This window comes from Canis lupus, chromosome 18 (assembly GCF_003254725.2).
Source record: "Canis lupus dingo isolate Sandy chromosome 18, ASM325472v2, whole genome shotgun sequence".
In the NCBI taxonomy this organism is placed as follows: Eukaryota; Metazoa; Chordata; class Mammalia; order Carnivora; family Canidae; genus Canis; species Canis lupus.
This window is the reverse complement of record NC_064260.1, coordinates 44,298,831-44,320,120: the sequence shown is the minus strand read 5'-3', so window position 1 is coordinate 44,320,120 and position 21,290 is coordinate 44,298,831. Positions and strand designations below refer to the sequence as shown.

The following is a 21,290-nucleotide window of genomic DNA, read 5'->3' as shown; positions in this document are numbered from 1 at the left end:
GCCTTGTGTTGGTCACCTGGGCCTGTCATTCCAGCCTCAATGACCAGAGGAAAAGGAGTCACATCACACTCAGGATAACTGCCAGCCTGAGATCCTGGGCAGGAATGGTGATGTTGGAGACCAGGGCTGGGATGGGGCAGGGGAGAAACGCGGATAGGGGAAAACTGACTCCTCCTCGCTTCCCTGAGCCGTGGGGCTAGGCAGGGGGTACAGCCCCTGAACTAGAATTGAGGCTCCCCTCCCTAGGGGCACAGAGACCCTAGCTCCAGAAAGGAGCCTGAATAGGCTGCATCTCACCTTGTGAGCCATCCCGGGACAAAGGTCCAGCCCAAAGCTTCTAGGACCTTGCCTGGACCCAGGGGGCTTCTCTCTGCACCACCCCTTGCACCACCCCCCACCCCCACCCCCACCCCCCGCCGTGTCCACCCTACTGGTAGTTTCCTGCCTGGTAGGGGCCAGAGTGCATGGAACCCCTGCTCAGCCTTAGGGCCAATGTTAGCAGATTCATCACTGTTCAGGCCAGATGGGCCTGGCTTTTCTGACATCTTTGCCTGGAATCTGGGATCTCGGGAGAATGCTCAGCTTTGCCATTTACCAAGGTAATTCTCAGTTGCCTTCGGTAAAATGGGCCAATAGCCCTCCCAGCAGGGCTGCTGTGAGGACTCAGTGTGATCACACAGCTAGTTCTGATTCCTAGGTTTGCATTCCAGCTCCAAGGCATCCCAGCTGTGGGATGCTGGACAAATCATTTCCCTCCAGGGCTCGGCTTCCTCCTGGTAAACGGCGGTGCTCATGGGATCCCTGCTTCCAGGTGTCATGAGCATTCAGGAAGCTCATGCATGTGAGCGTGTAGCCCAAAGCTCTGCAGCGGATACAGAGGCAGGTGGTTGACGAGCCTGCTACATGTGTGTGTTTAGTCCGAATAGGGAGCTCCCAGGGACTCAGCAGGTCTCAGGACGGAGGCCCCTTCTCCTGCCTTTCCATCTGCCAGCCTCACCTCCACTGTGCCACCCCTTCCTCATGAAACCTCCCTAAGCCCGCAGTGGCGTTATACCAGTGGATGGCCCTCCTTCCTGCTGGTCCCCAGCCCTATGGTCTTCCTTTTCTTTGTCTCCTCCAACCTCCTCCACTGACACAGAAGGCGAGCTTCCTGGCATCTCCGTCCCGAATGCCGCCCGACCAGGAGGGTGAGCTTCTTTACAGCCCCGTTTCCTGACACGGCCCCCAGCACACAGCAGGTGCTCAATATGTGTCTCCTGAGCAGATGCATGGGTGGATGGGGAGAGGAGTCTTTCATCCACCACCCCCTCCTCCACTGACATGAATGGGAAGGAATCTGAACTGGCATCTGAGAACCACCCCCCCAACATCTCCCTCCCTGGAACCCCATGAGAATGCCCACTGCAGCCCAAGCTCCCCCGCCCCACGCTTCCAGATCCTTCTTGATCCCGACCTGGCCGAGTGATTCCCCACAAGTGTGGCCAAATACGAGCCTCCTTCGGGGCCCATTCTGACTACTGAAAGCAAACTCTCGTTTTCCACTGCTGAGATCTGGTCCTCTGTAGGAGCCTTCTGGCAAGCCCTTCTGTGAGGCCAAGCAACCCTTTCCAGCATCCAGTTTCTCCCTTGGGAGTCAGGATTTCTGGGGAGGGGGTTTGATGGACAGGGCCATGCTGGCACTCTCTCTGCTCAGGCATCACTGCAGATGGCCAGGTGACATCCAGGTGGCTTCCAGGTGTGTGGGCCACCATGCCCACTGCCTCCTCTCAGCTCATCAACCATATAGATGAAGCCCGGGCCAGAAACGGAAAGTCTCTTAAAGATGTGGTTCCCCGCGTAGCTCTTGTGAGGACTCAGGAGCTGCCATCTGGGCAGAGGGCAGGCACCCCGCGCAGGCCTCCCCAGCTGGAGTGGGCCTCGATGCTGAGAGCTTTTCATTAGCACTAATGGACCCAGATGAGCAGGGCACTTGCCCTGTGTGCGTCCTTAGGGCAGGTTTACATAAACAGCTTCTTGAACGTGGCTGCTTTTTATTGACTTCCTATAGTAATTGAATATTTTTCTCCTTCTAGGACAAGCTGGGCCAATAGAAGAATATACAAGACCCCCTCTGACCAGGAGACTCTGTCCTGCTGACGCCTGAAGAGCTGCCCAGGTGACAAGTCAGCAAAGGGCATGCCCTCCCTCCGCGCGCCTCCGCCCTGTCCCCTGACACTGCCCTACCTCCGCCTCCGTTCGTTTTCAGCCCATCTGTCTGCCATCTCACGTCCTGCTGTCTATCTTTCTGTCTTTCCCAGTCTTTCTGACTAGTCTTTTTTTCTCTGATTCATTCACAGATCTACACGGTTCTCTGTTTCTGTTTCTCTTTTTCCAACATTCATTCATTCAGATGTATGAACAGAGGACCCGCTGTGTGCCGGGCACTGCTCTGGATGCTAGGAATGAGGCAGAGAACGAAACAGGTCCCTGCCTTTAGGAAGCCTGCATTCTAACAAGGGAAGACGTGTGCCACCAAAATAAATAAGCACAATACCGAGCCTATCGTGTATTCCCAGGCCCCTGACCTGGGATCCCGACCAGGGCTCTAGCCTCACGTCCATCCCTAACTGGCTTGCTGACTTGGCCACGCCCCCTTCCCATTTCTCATTTCCAGAGTGAGGGCAATGGGCCAGTCAGCTTGCCCTACCGGTTCGGGACCCAGAACTCCTATTACGGAAACGCTGGTGACATAAATTATATAAGCATTGGCTTCTACACCAAGGGTGACACAAACAGTAGTGTCAGAGAAAAGTTTTCCTTACATCCCCACAAAGCTCTGAACCACCTGGTTTTGTTGTACAAGAACCAGTCGGTTGCATCTGGGGGTCACGTTGTCCGGTGAAACACCCGTCTGTAAGGCCAGAACCATCACTTGGTCAGGTGAGGGGGCACCGTGACCGGCACCATGACAGGAGCCTCGAGACCATGAGATCCAGGGCAGCAGCCCCCCCAGCCCCACACTCACCTTGAGGCAGACCCCTTCGTGGAAGGGCAGCTGGAACTGCAACACCCAGCCTGCTCCCCTGCATGCTTTCGCCGTGCACGTGAGGAATTGAACTCACAGGAAGTCAGGTCTGCCTGAAATGCTGACTTCCACATTTCATCACCCTGGCCCTAAGATTTAAAAGATTCTTTTTTAGGATTTTTATTTATTCATGAGAGACACACAGAGAGAGGCAGAGACACAGGCAGAGGGAGAAGCAGGCTCCCTTCAGGAGCTCCATGCAGGACTCGATCCCAGGACCCCAGAATCATGACCTAACCAAAGGCAGATGGCTCGGGCAGCCCCAGTGATGCAGCGGTTTAGCACCACCTGCAGCCTGGCGTGTGATCCTGGAGACCCGGGATCGAGTCTCACATCAGACTTCCTGTATGGAGCCTGCTTCTCCCTCTGACTGTGTTTCTGCCCCTCTCTCTCTGTCTCTATGAATAAATAAAATCTTAAAAAAAGAAAAAAAAAGGCAGATGGCTCAACCACCAAGCCACCCAGGTGCCCCGATTTAAAGGATTTTATCCATCAAACGGTGCTGCCTTTACCAAGTCATATCCTAAATGTACCTTAGAGTTTCTCCTGCATTTTTGTTCTGTAAAGTCATACTATACCTGGTGGTTAGAGTCCTCCCCTCTCCTGATTCAGGGAACCTGGCCAGTGTATTGGTGTCTGGGGAAGTAGGTGAGAGTGGCTGCCCTGTGGCGGGACAGAGCAGGAAGGGAAGAAGGAACGGAGCCGCCGTGTGCCAGCTGTGGTGTGAGGAGCTTGGCACCTCTTCCCATTCAACCTTGAGTCTGCACAATTTCCTCTGGACGCCAGCATTCCTGGCCCCATTTTGCAGACAAGAAAGCAAAGGCCCAGAGAAGCTGTGTGTTTGTCCGAGATCATGAGGCTGGAAAGTGGAAGGGCCAGGCCCAGTCGGACCCTGTGGCCCAGCCACACTGATACTCTCCCCTTGGGGTCCCTGTCAACTCCGGGGATTGGGGAAACCTTAGGGGGGCCTTTCACCCCTGGCCCCAGAGAGGGTATGTCATGTTCCTTCAGCAGAGAGATTCCCAGTCTCCTCCATAAGTGCCTCTGAACATCATTTCTGAGAAACAGTTCAGCCTTTGGACCTCATGGTCAGCTCAAGATTCTTCTCAGCCCACCTTCCAGAGACTATGTCCCACCCTCCTTTGAGGTAAATTAGGGAACTGGGCTGATTCGCTCCACCTCCAGGAGGCTCTGTGGGTGAGTGGAGCTCTCGACCAGATCCAGGCAGGGGATTGGAGGTTGGTCTGTCCCTCTTGTCTGGCCAATTGGCTAAGGAGGTGTGTCCCACACTCAGAAACCCCTGGTGGCAGGTGGAACAGTCAGGCGTTGTTGGTCTTTTGGCTTCAGCCTGGCTGGCAGTGGATGAGGGCTCAGAAGGCTGATTTCCCCGAATAGCAGGAAATGAGGTGGCACAGCAGATATGAAGACGGGCCTGAATTTTGGAGGAGGATGGATGAACGGGGCAGGGCAATTAGCGCTTATCCAAAATGATGATAAAGAGTTGTGGCTCCGGAAGAAAACAGACATATCCTGACTCAGGCACTTCTGTGCTATGTGACCTTTTTTTTAAAATGATTTTTAATTTATTTATTCATGAGAGACACACAGAGAGAGAGGCAGAAGCATACGCAGAGGGAGAAGCAGGCTCCATGCAGGGAGCCCGATGTGGAACTCGATCCCAGGTCTCCAGGATCACGCCCTGGGCTGAAGGCGACACTAAACCGCTGAGCCACTGCTATACTGTCCCAGGATAGGGGATCACACCCAGGACCCTGGGATCACGCCCTGAGCCTAAAGCAGACGCTCAACCACTGAGCCATCCAGGCGTCCCTATGCTGTGTGACCTTGCATGAGAGGTCAGGCACCTCTCTGAGCCTAAGTTCCCTTGCCCGATAAATGGAGATGACATTACGCCTGTCCTGGAACTTGATGAGGATTGAGATTGTGCATGTTCCTTGGCCCATGGCAAGAGTTTAAGATATGCCAGCTGTTACTAGCTATTGCTACACTGTTAGCTCCCGGGTGCCAAGTCCTGCACTCCGTATTTTCCATGCGTTATGAGGAAAGCATTATTTGTATACTAATTTTAAAGACCAGGAAACTCAGATGCATGCAGTTTAGAAACACCCCAGGTCCCCAGCTGAGCCTGGCAGGGCTGGGATTTGATCCTCCGTCAGGCACCAGCACCTTCTCTCCACTCACCCACTCTGCCCTGGAGCTGGAACTGGGCTTCTGTATCCCCATCTGCCCTCTGGCTCCCACCATCTATTTTTCTACCTGCCTCACCTTTGAGGTTGTCAGAGGCTCTTCCCAGGAGACACGCTCCTTTTATTGCATTTGTCTGGGAGCCCAGCACTCCACAAGCTACCCATTAGATGTAATCTGTAACGAACGCGGTATGTAATAAATACAGGTAGCCCGTTTATGAGCTGCCATATTTATTATGCCCCTTAATTGCTACAAAGCCAGAGCCAGCTGAAGCCAGATCCTGCTCTGGAAAGCAACTTTGCCTGGGTGGGCCCAGGAGGGGGCCGCTAAAGCCTGGCCTCCCGCAGAACCCCAGCATCTTAGCGGGGCAGCCCCTTCTGCCCTTGACGGAAGGAACTGACAAGTCATCAACTTCCTGCTCCATCATCTTGCAGAGGAAGGGGCTGAGGCCAGAGAGAGGAAATGACTTGCAGAGCAGGAGACGGGGCTCTGGACTCGCAGTCCAGTGCTCCTGCTGCCCTTCTGTCTACCTGAAAGCTGCCCCCGGAACCAGGCGGAGCACAGGATCTGCAGTGGGCCAAGGGGCATGTTTACAAGCCCAGGGATGTTGGGCAGGTCGCTTCACGTCCTTGAGCCGCAGTGTCCTCATCTGTAAAATGGACAGTGCTTCACACTTCACGGGGTCATCGAAAGAGTCAGGACAGTTACTTTGTGGAGCAGGTGTGTGGCTGGCAAGGAGTCGGTGCTGAATAAATATTCTTTCCTGTCCTCTTCCCCGTTTCTAAAGAACACGGCGTCTCAGCAGATGTGTGGAGTTGAATAGGCCTGGTGTCAAAGGGAGAGGGGGTCAGAATGCAGCACCTAGGGTTTATAATTTTTTAAAGGATTTTATTTATTTATTTATTCATGAGAGACACAGAGAGAGGCAGAGGCAGGGACGTAGGCAGAAGGTAGAAGCAGGCTTCCTGCAGGGAGCCCAATGTGGGACCCGATCCTGGGTCTCCAGGATCACACTCTAGGCTGAAGGCGGCGCTAAACTGCTGAGCCACCCGGGCTGCCCCAGCACCTAGGTTTAAGTCATTGTCCTGGGGTCCTGAGCTCAGAGGGAGCAGCAGCCCAGGGAAGCCTGTACAGCTGCTGAGTTGGTGGTAAGAGCCGTCCACCCCACTCCAGGCCAGCGCAGTCATTTACTTCTCACAACAGGCCATGAAGTGGGCCCTCAGTGGGCCCTCGGTTCCCATTCTTGCAGAGGAGGAAACTGAGGCTCCCAGAGTTTAGGTCACTTGGCAAAGACACAACAGTAGAAAGAGCCTGGGTGTGTTCGACTCCAGAGCCTGTGCACAGAACCACTATGTTTGGATGCAGGTGAGATGCTGCTTCTAGAAGGCTGGGGTGAAGGAGGGGCATGGCTGGTTAGGTGGGCCTGGAGATGGCATCCTGGGGAATTGCCGTGGAAGCAGGGAGCCTGGGCATAGGGATGACGGAGGAGACAAAGATGACCCACAGTCAAGGATGAGGGTCAAGATGTTCAACAACTGGTGTGCAATGGCACGGGCCAATCAGAAGACAGGCTGGCTAAACAGCAGGCTGACCAGACCTGGGAGTCCCCACCAAATCTCAGCCCTCCCACCACCCACTGGAGGGGACAGGTCCTGGGACAAAGGAAGGGACAGGTCCTCTTGATCCTGGCTATCCAGGGCAGCTCTGGGCTCTCTGGCCTCGAGAAGATCTGGAGAGAAAGACAGGCAAATGGAGCATCAGGAGTCACATGAGGACTGTCCTCACTCTGGAGAGGGCACAGCAGAGAGAGGAAAGGAGAAAGTTAGGAGCCCCCCTGCTTGTGTGAATCCTCCTGCCTCTTCTCTCTGTTGGGGGTAAGGAGGCCTCAAAGCCCTTAGCCTGGCACCAGGCTTCCTGCCCATGCTGTTTAATTCACATTTGCTATGTTGTGGGCTTTTATGCAGTCCAGACCATATACCAGGACCTGCTGTGTCCCAGGAGGGGGACACAGCTGCCATCCCATGCCATAGGGAGCTCAACGGAACACTGGCTGATGCCGTAATGGTATACAGTATAGTAGGGCAGCGGTGGAGGTCAGCAGAGGCCACGGGAGCTCTTGGGAAGGCAGGATGGGGGGTATCGGGGAAGGAGGTGATGCCTAGGGGGATGAATAGGAAATGAATGGAAAGGCAGGAGAGGGCAAGGCAGTTTGAACAGAAGGGAGTGGAGGCACTAAATGAGCTTCGGGGACTCTCCTTTAATGTCGGCGATGGGGCAAAGGCACAGAAGGTGGCCGTGGGAGTCTTGGGGAACCTTGCAGACCACAGTTAGGGGGTGGCTGGTCTCCTGTAGAGGCCAGGCGTTTAGCAGGGGCATCATGTGGCTAGATGTGCTCTATGGAAAGGCCCCTCTGGAGGTGCTGGCTGGAGGTAGGGAGACCAGGCCAAGGCTGAGGCCACAGCTGGGTGAGAGAGGAGGAGGCCGGGAGCAGGAGTGAGGCCGGAGGTGCTTGAAAGATCCCTGGAAGGGAGTGGATGCTGTCACCAGACTCTAGCTTTGGAGGCCAATGACATTTCATAAACTCAAGCCACAGCTCAGTGAAGGGAGGAGCTCCCCCCCCCCCCCCCCCACACACACACTCCATCCTTTGTTCCTCCAAATTAGACTGCCTGGTTCAAGTCTCGGCTTCACCACTCAGCAGCTGCAACCTCAGGCAAGTCACCTAGCCTCCCTCTGCCTCAGTTTCCTTCTCTGGAAAACTGGGATGATGATTGTACTTACCTCACAGGTTGTTGTGAGTTCATACATGTCAAGCCTAAGGATGGAGCCCTGCACCTGCTAAATGCTCAATCGTGTTATTATTCACAAGGGTGGAGACCAGCCAGGTGACCCCAGGAGCCCTGTGTTCCCCTTCTCCTCTAGCCCAATCTAAGGAAAGCCCTTGGGCTGGGCGCCTCTGGAAGGACAAAGGCTTTGGGACTGGAGCCCTTGGTTCAGGTTCATTCGTTGGTTTTCTCTTGGAGTGGCCTTGGGTTCATCACTGGGTGACCCGATGCATTGGTTTCTGACACTCAATAAAAAAAGAAAGCAAATGTGGCTCTGATGATGCTCTGTGCCCTGTCCGTGTGTCCCCTGCTCAGCTCTGTCTTTTTTTCAGGCTCAATAAACCTAGTAGAGCATCCAGCAGGGGTCGGGCCATGGAAGGAGGGAACCCTGGGGCCCCATGGCCCATGCCTACCTGACCCAGCACCCTCCTCATGGACTCCCAGGTGCCTGAGTGGTGCCGGGCCCGCTGCCCGACTAAGGTCAGACCCTTGGCACAACAGCAAAAACCACAAGAAGAGTTGACGAGAGGCACCACACTTTCCTGCACGCCCTTCCCCAGTAGGGGGTTCTGCTGTGCTTTCCTCAACATAGATTCAAATGCACTTTTAAAACCCTCTGGCCTAAACCAAAATGCTGCGTGGGGCTGGTCCTGTCATCACCAGTGGAATGATCTGAGTGGGTGGGAGGCGAGCGTTGCCCTGGCCCCTTTGCTCCTTAGACTATGAGGGTGTTGGCTTTCCTTGCTGGGGGGGGGGGGGGGAGGCATCAGGTGGTGGTTTGGGGTGGGAAGGGGGCAGATTTGCTCAGTGCCCACCACATACCAGGTGCCGTGTGTGGGCTTTGGTGTTAGATCTAAGCATTAGGGGCCTTGGGCAGATCCCTTAATCTCTCCGATAATCACATACACCTTGCCAGACTACTGTGAAAATTTGCGGTAACCAGCGCCCATACCTCACTGGTTGTTACAAGAATTAAATAAGATAATAGGTGTGAAGCACTGGGCCCAGGATTAGCACACAGCAGGTGCTCCCCAAACAGGGACTGCTATTATTAAGATGAATCATAATAATCCTGGCAGCAACCACTTAAGACAGGATTTGTCAACCTTCCTTTGGTGGGTAAGGCAAACTGAGCCCGGCTCTCTCCGGAGGGAGGATGGGAAACCGTGGGAAGTAAGGAAGCACCATCACCCCCCCAACATTCGACGGCTTCCAGCAATACTCCCAGGACCCTTTGCACCGCGTCCTGTCGTAGAAGCGCAGACCGCCTGCTGGGGTCACCTGAAGAGCGACTCAGGCCAGGCCAAGCCGCAGCCTTGCCCGTTAGCAGCTGGAGGAGGTTGGCCGTGTGTTAGTTCACTGTGAGCCTGGTCTCCTCACCTGTCACATGGACCTCTGATCCCCGCCCCAGGTCTCTCTCCCCGGGGTTGTCATGAACAAAGTATGGCAGTATTGAATACTGAATGTGAGCATGACTGTGGGCCTTGGGGTCTGACTCATGATAGCAGTTGCCGTCTGCCTCCCCTGGGGATGCAGAAGGGCTGCCTCTTATTGGTTTCAAGCCCCAGCACCTGGCACACAGTCGGTGCACAATAAATGCTGGCTGAACGGAGTTGTATCCAGTGACTCACTACCTGGGACATACTGTTAGGTAGGGACAGGGAAGGCTCCTTAGGTAGGTGGGATGCCGCAGGTCCCATTACGGGGGTAGTCACGGTGTGAGGAGGGCTTGGCCTCAGGAGCAGGGCTCTGGTGCCCAGGTAGGTGCCCATACCGCCTTCCGCCTCTGACAGCCCTCCTCGCTGGCACCATGGAACCACCCTGGGACGTGCTGCAGGTTGGAGGGCATATGGGGCGGCAGGAAGTTTGTGAGGCCCAGGATTCTGCTCCTGCTCCGTGACCTTGGCCAGTTCCCGAAGGCTCTGAGCCTGAGTGGCTCATCGGCCAGATGGAAGGCTCACCTCTGCAACTAAGCACTGTCTCCAGGCAGCCCTGTTGAGCCCTTGCCACCTGCTAGATGTGGTGCTAAGCGTGAGACTAAGCATGTTCCTGCATTATTTCTGTGAATCCTCATGATACTGCCGGGAGGAAGCTTCTGGTTTTGATCTCCTTTCTCAGGTGGGAAAGAGCAAGATTCAGAGAGGTGGAGCGATTTGCCCAAGACCGCACAGCAAATGAATGTAGAACTGGGCTTGGACCCAGGCAGGCTGGCTTCCTCGAGTTCTCCTAATGCTGGCCCCACAGAGTAAAGAGCCGCCTCCGAGCGAGGAAATCGTTACCAGTGTCCCTCTTCCAGGAACCCCCATAGGGGAGGGCAGGTGGGGGGCCAAGGGTCCTTTCTGGGCAGGGTCCCCCAGCGGGGAAACTGAGAGTCTTGCTGTTTTGTAGGTAGAACACCATGGAAGGCGACTGTCTGAGCTGCATGAAGTATCTGATGTTTGTCTTCAATTTCTTCATATTTGTAAGTATGGCTGGGACGTGCCCAGGGTGTCCCTGGGCCTGCTGGGTGGGCATAACAGGCTGTACCTTAGAAATGGTCACACCAAAAAAAAAGAAAGAAAGAAAAAAAAAAGAAATAGTCACACCAGGCTGAGTCCTGGGGATAGGTTGGGGTCAGTGCTAAAAGCAAACCTACCCACCCAGACAGAATTTCCCAGACGAGAGGTCCCCCCGCCCCCCGTGGGGCCCGGCCCAGTCCGAAGAGCCTACAGTCGGTCTCAAGAGAGATGTTTTGCACAGATCCTGAGCTGCCAGGCCCTCTGACAAAGCGTAGGGGCCTTAGTACTGGATCTGACCCCTGGTGGAGGCTGAGGACAAGGAGGGAATGGAGAAGAGGGCAGCAGAGAGAGCCTCGTGGGTAAAAGAAGATACGAACTCCCCCTCCCTTCCCCTGGTGGCCCCGAGGAAGAAAGGGCAGGGTGGATGGGAAGGTGATTAGCAAGTTTCGGGAGATATCTGTTCAGTTTTCCTTGGGGACACAGCAGGACTGGAATCCCATCCGTTATAGGAGAACAGTTTGGCCTCATCAGATTTCGAGTGGAGGTAAAATGTCTGGAATCCCTGTGTGTTGGGGCACAGAGAGCCCCACTGGACCCTGACCCCCCCAGAGCTGTTGCAGGCATCCGAGCTGCTGCGACCACCTGACGTAATTGAAACCTCTCTGGGGCCGGGAGCACCCAGAGTTCAAAGCTGGTCTGCATCTAACCAGCTGTGTGATCAGAAACACATTTCACCTCTCTGAACCTCGGTATCTTCATCCCTTAATTACCTACCTCAACAGGGTTTTTTGGGAAGTTAAGCAAGATTTGTTTAGGAAGCGCCTGGAAGGTGCCAGCACTTGCTGGCTTAGCTCCATCCGAATCCAGCCTATGGAGTCTGTGGTGAGTCTATGCACAGAGGCCTGAGCGCTCAGGGGGCCAGCCCAGCGCCCTGCAGCACAGCCTACCTGCTGGCAGCACCCCCGAGCTCTGCTCGGGCCCCTGGCTTCTCACAGGGGCAGAGCCACACTCCTGGCCTCTTGAGCCCCCGCAGGCTCTCCCGACCCCACCTCAACCTTTGACTTTAGTGCAGCCAGGACCTGGGTGAGTAAAAGTCCACCGATGCCCTCCAGGGTAGGGTCCCTGTGAAAGAGAGGTCCCTTTCTGGTCACGACTGTCTTTCTTCAATCTCTCCTTCTATTTTGTATATATTCAACCAATTGTCCCGGGGTCCCTCCCTTGCCCATAATCCTAAAGAACAGGGAGCCCCCCAGACTTGAATCCTAGACCCAACTTCCAAGCTGGGTGGCCCCGGGCAAGCCCCAGTGTCGCCCCCTGAAATCGGGCTGCGTCCCCTTGGGCAGCTCAGTCTGTGCCTGGGACACAGCCCTCGGCTCACAGCGGTTGAGCCCCAAACCTTAAGAGCAATGAGGAGCGAGGAGCCTTTGACCAGATCTCTTGTAAGGGACGGAGGAGAAAAGCAGCGTGCAATGCAGGGTGCAGTGTGGACTGTCACTGGGAGCCCCAGTGGGCCTTTCCTTTCCCTGCCCCTCACCACCGCCCCGTTCTGGGTCCTTCGGGGCCTCCCCGCTGCACCCCTGCCCTGACCCCTGTACCTAAGGATCTCGTCTCCTGCTCCAAGCCCCAAGCCATGCTGATTTGCCCACCAGCTTGCACACCCCTCTCAGGCACACCAGAGCTCACCCGTTTGCTCTTATCTGCAGGCTGGCATTGCTGGCCCCGCGCCTCTGGGGGGCCTCCAGTCCTGCCACCACACGGGGATTGCAGGCACTTTTACCCCCTTCAAAATCTGCTGAGGCCAAACTGCTCTCCTACGGCAGATGGGCTTCCAGGCCTGGCCTGTCCCCTGGGAAGACTGAACGGATATTTACTGATCACCTTCCCATCTACTGTCCTTTCCTCCTCAGGGCCACCTGGGGGAGGGGGGGTTGGTAGCTTCTTTTCCCCCCGGGGAAGCTAAGGCTCAGGGAGGTTAAGCCAGGATGAGTAAGGCACGCAGAGATGCGCGGTGGACAGGAGCACAAACAAGACGGCTTGCCAGGAGCCCGTCTGACAGTGGCGAGCCCACCCTGATGAGAGCTCCTGTCGGGGACAAAGCGGATGGCGTGTGTCCGGGTGTGTCTGAGGCCCAGCACAGGCCTCAGAGCATGTTCCGTAGACTCGGGGCGTGTCAGAGAAGCCCGGGATTCAGCCCCGGCTCTGCCATGAGCTTGCTGTGTGGCCTTCAGCAGGTCACTGGCCCTCTCTGGGGCTCAGTGTGGAATCAAGAGGGGGCGCCTGGTGCCCTCATTACCCTTCAGCTCTGACATTTAAGGAGAATCTAAAAGAGGCAGATAAACTCTATAGGACGCGGTCCTCAGCAGCCCGCGGTGGGGCGCAGATGGGAGATGGGGTTTATGGGACGCCCTTAAGGTCCAGGTGACCAGGAAAATGCAAACCAGAGAAAAGGATTGCTGGGACGCCGGTGTGTGCAGCAAGTGGGGTTTCTGTCTGGTTCTCTGGGGCTCTGCCCCGGGGCCCCGCTCAGGGGGACGGTGTGCGTGCGCAGTGGCTAACCCCCGTGTCTACCTGTCTCTCCCCCTCCCTCCCTCCCGGCGCTGGGAGCAGCTGGGTGGGGCCTGCCTGCTGGGCATTGGCGTCTGGGTCATGGTGGACCCCACCGGCTTCCGGGAGATCGTGGCCGCCAACCCCCTGCTTATCACAGGCGCCTACATCCTCCTGGCCATGGGGGGCCTGCTCTTTCTGCTCGGCTTCCTGGGCTGCTGCGGGGCCGTCCGTGAGAACAAGTGTCTGCTGCTGTTTGTGAGTAGCCCCACCCCCACCCCACCCATGGGTTCCTGGGGCAAAGCGTGATGCGGGGGGGTGCTGTGTCTACACTGCAGGGGACTCAGAGGTCACACCCAGCTGGGCTGGCCTCCAGGAGCGGGAAGGCCACCAGCCTGTTCCGCTTGCACCTGCGGCCCCAGCTTCCAGAGCCTGCTGCTCCCTGCACTGGGCCCGTGCCTGCCGTCAGGTGGAGAGCAGCCTGGGCCTCCGGGTCTGAACAGCCGAGGCACGGTCAGCTGAGCACACGGCCCAGGATGCTTTTCTCCTTGCCTTCTCCCAAGAACTCAAATGTATAACTCCTTGGTGCAAAAGGAGGGAGGGTACCTGTTCCATAATCCAGTCACAGCTTGCATTTCCAGTTTTAGAATAGAGCTGATATGATCTCTGAAATCTCTTTATTCATTAGATAAATAGTGCGTGAGCTGCTACTGCAGGCCACGTCGTTCACTAAGAGCTGAAGATGCATCGAGGGCGGAGCGGCCGTCCCCTCCGTGGTGGACAGGCACGTGGGAGGCCGTGAGGCCCATGGGGACACGCGGGCAGCAGGCAGGCCTGCTCTGTCCCCTAACTAATGGTGTGACTTGGGTCTGGCTTCTTAGCCTCTCTGAGCTTTAGTGTCTCTGCTTGTTTAACAAGGGGCAGCTGAGCCATAGGTTGGCGCTAAGTGAGGCAAGCAGTGGATGCTCTGTTTCTCTGACCTTCCGTATTCTTGTGGGCTGGCCTTGGTGGATGGGCCTTCCGCCCCAGTGAGGTCCCGTGGGCGCCCAGGGCTGGAGAGCTTCTAGTTTGAGCCCAGTGAAAACAGCCCCACTTAGAGAAATGTGTGTGGATGGGTCAACGTGCAGATGGTCCTCGTGGGTGAGTGGGTGCAGAGGCCGGGTGCCAGGCGGCCCGGGAGGGGTGGGCCGGGCATCAGGAGGACTCTCTGGCAAGGTGTCTGCTCCTGCGGCTTTGGGAGGTAGAGGCCTGGCACGAGCCCTCCTCCCCAGATTAGAACAGACGGGGCGGCCCCCATTCCTGTCACAGTGAGATTCTCCACATCCCAGGCAGGAAGTGAAATCAGCTGTGAAACGTGTGACTCCGGGAGCCCAGGGTCCCTTTGGCTTTGGGCTTTGGGCAGCCTGAACACTGCAAACTTTGCATTTGGAGAGAAAACAAAGAAACCCGCGGGCGCCCCCTGGCGGGAAGCCCTCTGCAGGGCCAGCCGGTGCTCAGGAGCCCGGGGGTACTTTATTTGATTTTATTTTTTTAGATTTATTTATTTATTTATTTATTTATTTATTTATTTATTTATTTATTTATTTATTTATTTATTTATTTAAAAGAGAGAGAGAGCATGAGCAGGGAGGGGAGCAGAGGGAGTAGGAGATGCAGGCCCCTGCTGAGCAGGGAGCCTGATGCAGGACTCGATCCCGGGACCCTGGGATCCCATCCTGAGCTGAAGGCAGACACCTAACTGAGCCACTCAGGCGCCCCCCAGGGGGTCTTTAAAAGGAGCCAGGATATGGGTCCCAGGTCATGCCGACCCCTCCTCTCCTCCCCGCCTCCACCTCTCAGCATCACCCCTCCCCCCCTACCGGCCTCATCCCTGAAGCCAAGACCAGAGGCCAGCCTGGGGGCCTCGAAAGCCCTCCCCACAAGAGCCTGCCACTGGGTGGGCGCGACAGTCCAGGTGGAGAAGACCAAGATCCAGGGACCAGCTGAGGTGCCCCCCCCCCCGCCCCCCGCCCACTCCCAAGGGAAAACTAGGTCTTGGCTGTGGCTGGGCCGGGGCCCTTAGAGCCTTAAGGAGCCCCTTCCAGCTCCCTCTCTTCGACACCTTCTCCTTCCTCCCTTTCTCTGCTAGTCTGGAGATCTAGGAGACCTACCTGTGTCCATCCCTTTCTTTTCTTGCTCTTTCTCTGACTCTGATCTTTTGCTTTCTATTCCTGCTACCTTTCCTTAACCCTCTCCTAAGCAATCCTAGTCTCCACCCCTCTCTCCCTACTCCCCCTGTGTCCTCTCCCCATGCTCTCCCTTCCCCTTCTTTGGCTCCATCCCTCCCCTCCTTCCCCTTCCTCCCCTACCCTCTCATCACCTTCCCCTCCTTTTCTCCATCCCCTCCCCTCACCCTTCCCCTCTCTCTCTTCCCCCTCTTCCTACCCTCTGACCTTCCCCCTCCCATTCCTTCCCTCTCCCCCCACCTTTGAAGCCCAGCACCTATTAGCCTGACGTCTCCATGTAAGTCAAAGGCAGGGAATCCTTGGACCCAGGTCCCCTGTCTCTCAGACCAGGGCTAGTTGAGGGGCTCCTAATCTAAAACGGACTCACATGTCTGAAATTCACCCAAAATCATGTGCAAAATATTACATTAGGGCCTTGTGTGTATGTGTGCCTATACACATGTGTTGTTTGTGTGTGTTGTGTGAACACGTGTGTTTCTGGGGAGAGGTGCCACCGCTTCTGGAAGGTTTTCAAAAAGATTCATGACCCAAAAAATAAGAAGAACCACTTCTCTCTCCTAACCTGGACTGGCCATGTGGTGGTTCCTGCTGAAGAGAGGCACCCAGTCTCACCCCTGGTTGCCGCTGGGGGTCCCTCGAGAAGCCTGACACCCCTGCCCCTCAACCTTCGGGGAGGAAGGGAAGACTTGTCAGGAATAGGACCCAGAGGGAGTGACTTTGGCCACTTCAGCAGGGAAGGAGGGCTGGGGGGGGGGGGAACAGAGCATCCCTTCCCCCCTGCTCTGAGGCTGAAACCCCAGGGTGCCATCACCCTCCACCGACCAATGAGCCTAATGACTACATCACCTAATGATCAATTTTTCTAAAGATACTGTTTCCAGACACTCCTGGTGATCAATTTTACAGCATTTCACATACAATAGGACAATTTCAGCCTAAAATGGATATTTTGTGTCGTCCCTTTTTTGCAGTTGCTTGCCTCTGAGTCATTCACAGAATGTTTTTAATCTATTTATTTAAAGATTCAAAGTTTTTTTTTTCTGTTTTATGACAAAGGCATGCTAAATTGGAAAGGAGAACAGCAAAGCAAGATGAGTGTATTTAGAAGAGATAAATGAGCTGAATGGCACATAAAGTATGTAAATTTGGTAAACATTTATTAGAAATGAGAACTGAAAGTAGATGTGCCCATAGGCAGATGGGCTAGAAAAATCTGGAAACGCAAGCAGGCAAGATAGCAGTTTCTGACCCTTTGTTAATTTTTCCATCCTAAGCAAAGTGGTGAACATTTGATGTTCAGGAATTACTGGCAAATGTGTCCTTAGGCAAATGAGATGGGGTGAGATTAACTCAAAAACCCTGAGAAAGGCCCCACCACGTGGGGGGAAGCCCGGGGGAGGCGTCAGGACAAGCCTCTGTGACGGGGTCCAGGGGGAGCCCCTCTGAATAACCAGGAGGAAGCAAGAGGAAGTAATCTCACGCTGGGGAAGGCCAGTGGGCAGAAGTGGCATCGCTACTGATGCTGGCACCACAGCCCTGCACTTGGCTGCGGGTGACCCGCTCACACACGTCACCCCTGCTGCAGGAGGGGGCCCTGGCAAGGACATCTGCAGGCCTCCTCCCTCTGTGAGCTACTAGCTTCATTCACGAATTTCATCTCATGAATCACGAACCTCGGCTCGGCGTACGCCGCACGAGGATGGCGATCTCATCTGCCTTGCCGGTACCTGGCATAGCTCCTGGCACACAGCAGGTGCTCAATGAACAGCCCTGGAATGAAAGGACAGAGAGGAGGTGGTCTTAGGAGTGTGGTAAGAGCATGGGCTTTGGAGCCAGGAAAGTCTAGGTTGTGATCCCTGTTCAGCTGCGTCCAGGCTGTGTGACCTGAGCAGTTACCTCACCTCTCTGAACCTAGACTCCTCCTATGTAAGATGAAGCGGATGACGCGGCCTTCCCGCCCATAGTGTTGTGATCATGGCTCAAGGAGAAAATGTGCATCTCGCCTAACTCTGTTCCTAGCACATGCAATCACTTGATAAATGTGGAACTAGAAGAACCTTGTTGGTCTTCTAGAATCTGTAGGGTCTTCATAGGGACAAGAGACCCTGCAGGTGATCGGAAAGCCTCCAGACCTGGAGGCTCTTATGGGTTCCAGAGTAACATGGTGTTTAGAGGCTGAGTTCTAGAATCAGAGTTCCCACGCTTAGCCAGGTGTGCCACCGACCGGATGGGCCCACTTGGTCAAAGTACTATCCTCTCCGGGTCTCAGTTTCCCCCGTGGTAAGCTGGAGGTGTTGAGGGTAACCGCGGCTGCTTCCCCAGGCCGCTGAGAGCGCCCCGAGAAAGGAGCCATGTAAGATCCGGGGCGCCCCGGTGGTAAGCTCTCGGTAGGTGTTAGCCAACGTCAGCATTTCAGGGCTTGTCCATACCAGCACCTGCCGTCGGGAGAGCTGTGCCTGCCTCTTGGTTCCGAGCCGCCGTCTGAGCAGCCCTACCTGTGCCAGCCTCACGCAAAGCACGCTAGCTGCACCCCCTAACCGAAGTGTGCTAAGCCATCCGGGGGGCCACACGCTCCGGGGGCCAGGAGCGCACGGCGTGCACGCGGCTTGAGCTCTGTGTCATCCAGAGTTTATAACCGTCTAAGCTGTGATCGATAGCCGGAGCCCGCCCAGTCGCCTGGCGGAGGGTGGAAACCATCTCCAGGGCCACTCCTCGAGCCTGAGAACTGCCAGCAACTCGGCCAAGAGGGCAGAGGGCAGGGAGGGCTCCCAGGGTGGCCATGTGAAACGGGGCCGGATGCCCATCCATCAGCGGCCAAATGGAAGCGCCAGGAGCCCTGCCGGGGCCTCCATCACTGTCACCGGGGATGCGAGGCTGCAGAGCCTCTTGGGGGATGGGGGTGGGGGTGATGGGGTGCAGAATGGACTGTGGGAGTTGCGGCCTGGAGGGGGGCGGGGTGCAGCCTGCCTGGGCCACAGGAGGCCCTCTGTGTCTCTCCCCTCTGGTTGGGGAGCTCTGTCCCCAGACCCAGGCAAGCAGGGGGAAGCAGACCCCAGGGCTCCCAAGAGTCCCCCGGGCCAGTCCCGAACCGCCTTTCCAGCAGAGAGAAGAGGTAGCGTGGCGCTCAGCGAGACAGCTGCATTAAGAGGCGAGGTTTTGCTCTGGAGTGTTGGAGCTGCGCAGCTTTGGAGTAGTGGTTCCCTTCTCTGGCTTGTTTCCTCCACTGTGGACATGGGGGCTAAACGGAAAGAGGCCGTGGGGTGGGCACCGGCTTCTTTTTTTTTTTTTTTTTTAAGATTTTATTTATTTATTCATGAGAGACAAAGGCAAAGACATAGGCAGAGGGAGAAGCAGGCTCCCTGCAGGGAGTCCGAAGTGGGACTCCATCCTGGGTCTCCAGAAACACGCCATGAGCCAAAGGCGGACACTCAACTGCTGAGCCACCCAGGTGTTCCCTGGGCACCGGCTTCTAGTGCCAAATAAGCCCCTCTGAGCCAGAGGCAGCATGGCCCAGCGAGCCTGTGGCCGAAGACAACCACGAGGGACCAGGTGCAAAGGGGTCCACGCCTTGTGAGGGCCCCACCTGTTCCTTGGGTTTGGGCATTTTCCTTGGGTTTGGGCATTTAAAAAAAGAATGAAGCCATTGGCAAGTCTGGAGGTGTTTCATGCCCACACCCTTGAGGGAGCATCTCAAGGCTCTCCATCCGCAGCCCCAGGAGTCTGGAGAAACCCTGTTTCAGTTGCTGTTAGAGCTGAAAAGGCAAGGAGAGAACCTGACTGTGGTCCTCCCAGATGAGGATAAAGGGACAGAAACCACAAGGGATGCGATCCAGGGGAGGGACACCTAGGGGCCTTGCAAGCAGCTGGGAGCGTGTCTGTGGGGAAATACTGAGTGAATCCCGTGGCCAGGCCCTCGAGGCTCCCGTGTGAGCTGCCTTCCGTGGTCCTTGTAAAAGCCACAACCACAAGCTTTGCTCAGCCCCTGTGACGACACACGGAACTATCACATCCATTGTTTCATGACTCCCCACGATGATCCCTCGTTTTACTGACAAGGAAAGTGAGGATCAACGGGTTGTTGTTTTTTTTTTTTTTCTCGTGATTGTCCCCCGGCCACACGAAGGGAGGCAAGGGGGCTGAGGTGTCCTGATGCTAAGCCCCGGACCCTCTGCCTCCCTCCAGCCCACGCACATCTAGTGCAGGTGTGAGGGCAGCGGCCGAGGTGCTGGAAGGCTGTGGAGGAACCAGCCTCCATGGGCCCCGGGGATCTGGCCCTCTGCTGGTGGTCTCCAGTGGGGCTGACAACTCCGGGACTGTCGCAGACTGAGAAGGCCAAGGGCACCAGCAGTGCAAAGTGATGAAGGCAAAGTCATTTCCTGTTTCTCCTGCCAGCAGCCCTCGCCAAACAGGGCCCACAGTGACCAGGGGCTGCGACGCAGCACGTAACAAGGTTGTTACGGTGAGCGGGTCACTCGTGGGTTCGTTCGTTCATCTGATGGCCGTGGCCCGACACCTTTGCTGGCGGGCACTGTGAATGCAGCGCGCTGTTAGAGCCTCTGTGCCGATGTTAGAGATGGGGGGGCTGCCCAGCAGGTCTGTGGGGCACCACCATGTGGGGGAGCCAGCCTCGCCTGGTGAGAGGCCGCACTGAGCCTCGTCTGGAAAATGAGGAGCTGGTGGGCGTGGAAGGGAGGAGCCTTCCTGGCAGAGGGAGTGTAGCACGTAAGGGCCCCAAGACAGGAGGCGCCCTGGATGATTTGGGGAACATAAATGCGGCGAGTAGAGCAAGGTCTTGTTAGATTTCGGACTCTGGCCCCTGGGTTTCTAGATGTTGATGGACCCATCGCCTTGCCTCCCATCTTACTTCTTGGTCGTGGCTGAAGGTCAACACAGACTGCACCGCTCATGGGAGGGAGAGGCGGCGCTGGGGCCCGCGGGGTGGGGGAGGCCAGCCAGCGGCCCCCAGGGAGCTCTGGATCTCCGAGGTGAGCACTGTCCACACAGAGAGGGCCCAAACAGACCAACATCGATCGCCTCCCAGGGCTGCCGGGTGGCGTTGTTCAGGCCGAGCACTGCACAAGGGGCATCGTGGCAGGGGTGCCATTTGCACGGAAGGCATATTTGCTTGTTTGCTTTTCCATGTTTGTATGGAAATGTTTGCGGAGCCTGCAGATGGGTTGTTGGTATGCTCACGAACAACGGTGAGGTCCCTTGGTCGCCTGAAATCGGTACGTCCGGTCAACTGCGTAACAGATGGAAGGGCACGTCCGCGAGCGGTCACCGGCCCCCTTCCCGCCACCCCTGGGGCTCACGAGCCTGCCTCTTCTCTTTGCAGTTTTTTCTGTTCATCCTCATCATCTTCTTGGCGGAGCTCTCGGCGGCCATCCTGGCCTTCATCTTCAGGGAAAATGTACGTGCGGGCCCCCCTGCATGGCCACCCCCCGCTCAGAGAGGGTCCCGCAGAGTCCACAGCCTCTCAGCCAGCGATCCCAGCCCGAACCGTGACCCACCCCCACCCTCTTCCTGTGAGGGTTTTTCTGGAGGCAGAACTGGACGGTCCCTAAGAGTCTCTGCTCTTCCAAAGCACCCGATACAATCCCACACCGGATTCTGGAATCTTCCATTCCACACCGTGCCCAACAATAACCATTGGACAGGCAGAGGATAGTCAGGCTGCCCCCCAAGCCCCAGAATAGGTGCTGTGCAGGACAGAGCAGAGCTCTCTGGGTTGAGGCCCGGGCCGGGGTGGGGGGACCTGAGCCTGCCCTCTGCCTCTTCCCGCAGCTCACTCGCGAGTCCTTCACCAAGGAACTCACCAAGCACTACCAGGGCAACAATGACACAGACGTCTTCTCCGCCACCTGGAACTCCGTCATGATCACAGTGAGTGACGCGCCTGGGGATGCTGTGAGCCTTCACAGCCGTG

General features: G+C 56.2%; 1 protein-coding gene across 2 annotated transcripts in view; it reads left to right on the top strand.

Annotated features, from left to right (window-relative positions):
* TSPAN18 (tetraspanin 18) overlaps window positions 1-21,290 on the top strand; it is a 186,066-nt gene that overhangs the window by 154,650 nt on the left and 10,126 nt on the right. For both annotated transcript variants that reach the window (XM_049096376.1, XM_025451945.3), the window contains 5 exons: window positions 2,073-2,155; window positions 10,486-10,558; window positions 13,203-13,397; window positions 20,700-20,774; window positions 21,149-21,247. In XM_049096376.1, coding sequence (XP_048952333.1) covers window positions 10,496-10,558; window positions 13,203-13,397; window positions 20,700-20,774; window positions 21,149-21,247 — 432 coding nt within the window. In that variant the 5' untranslated portion in view covers window positions 2,073-2,155; window positions 10,486-10,495. The remainder of the gene's footprint in view (window positions 1-2,072; window positions 2,156-10,485; window positions 10,559-13,202; window positions 13,398-20,699; window positions 20,775-21,148; window positions 21,248-21,290) is intronic.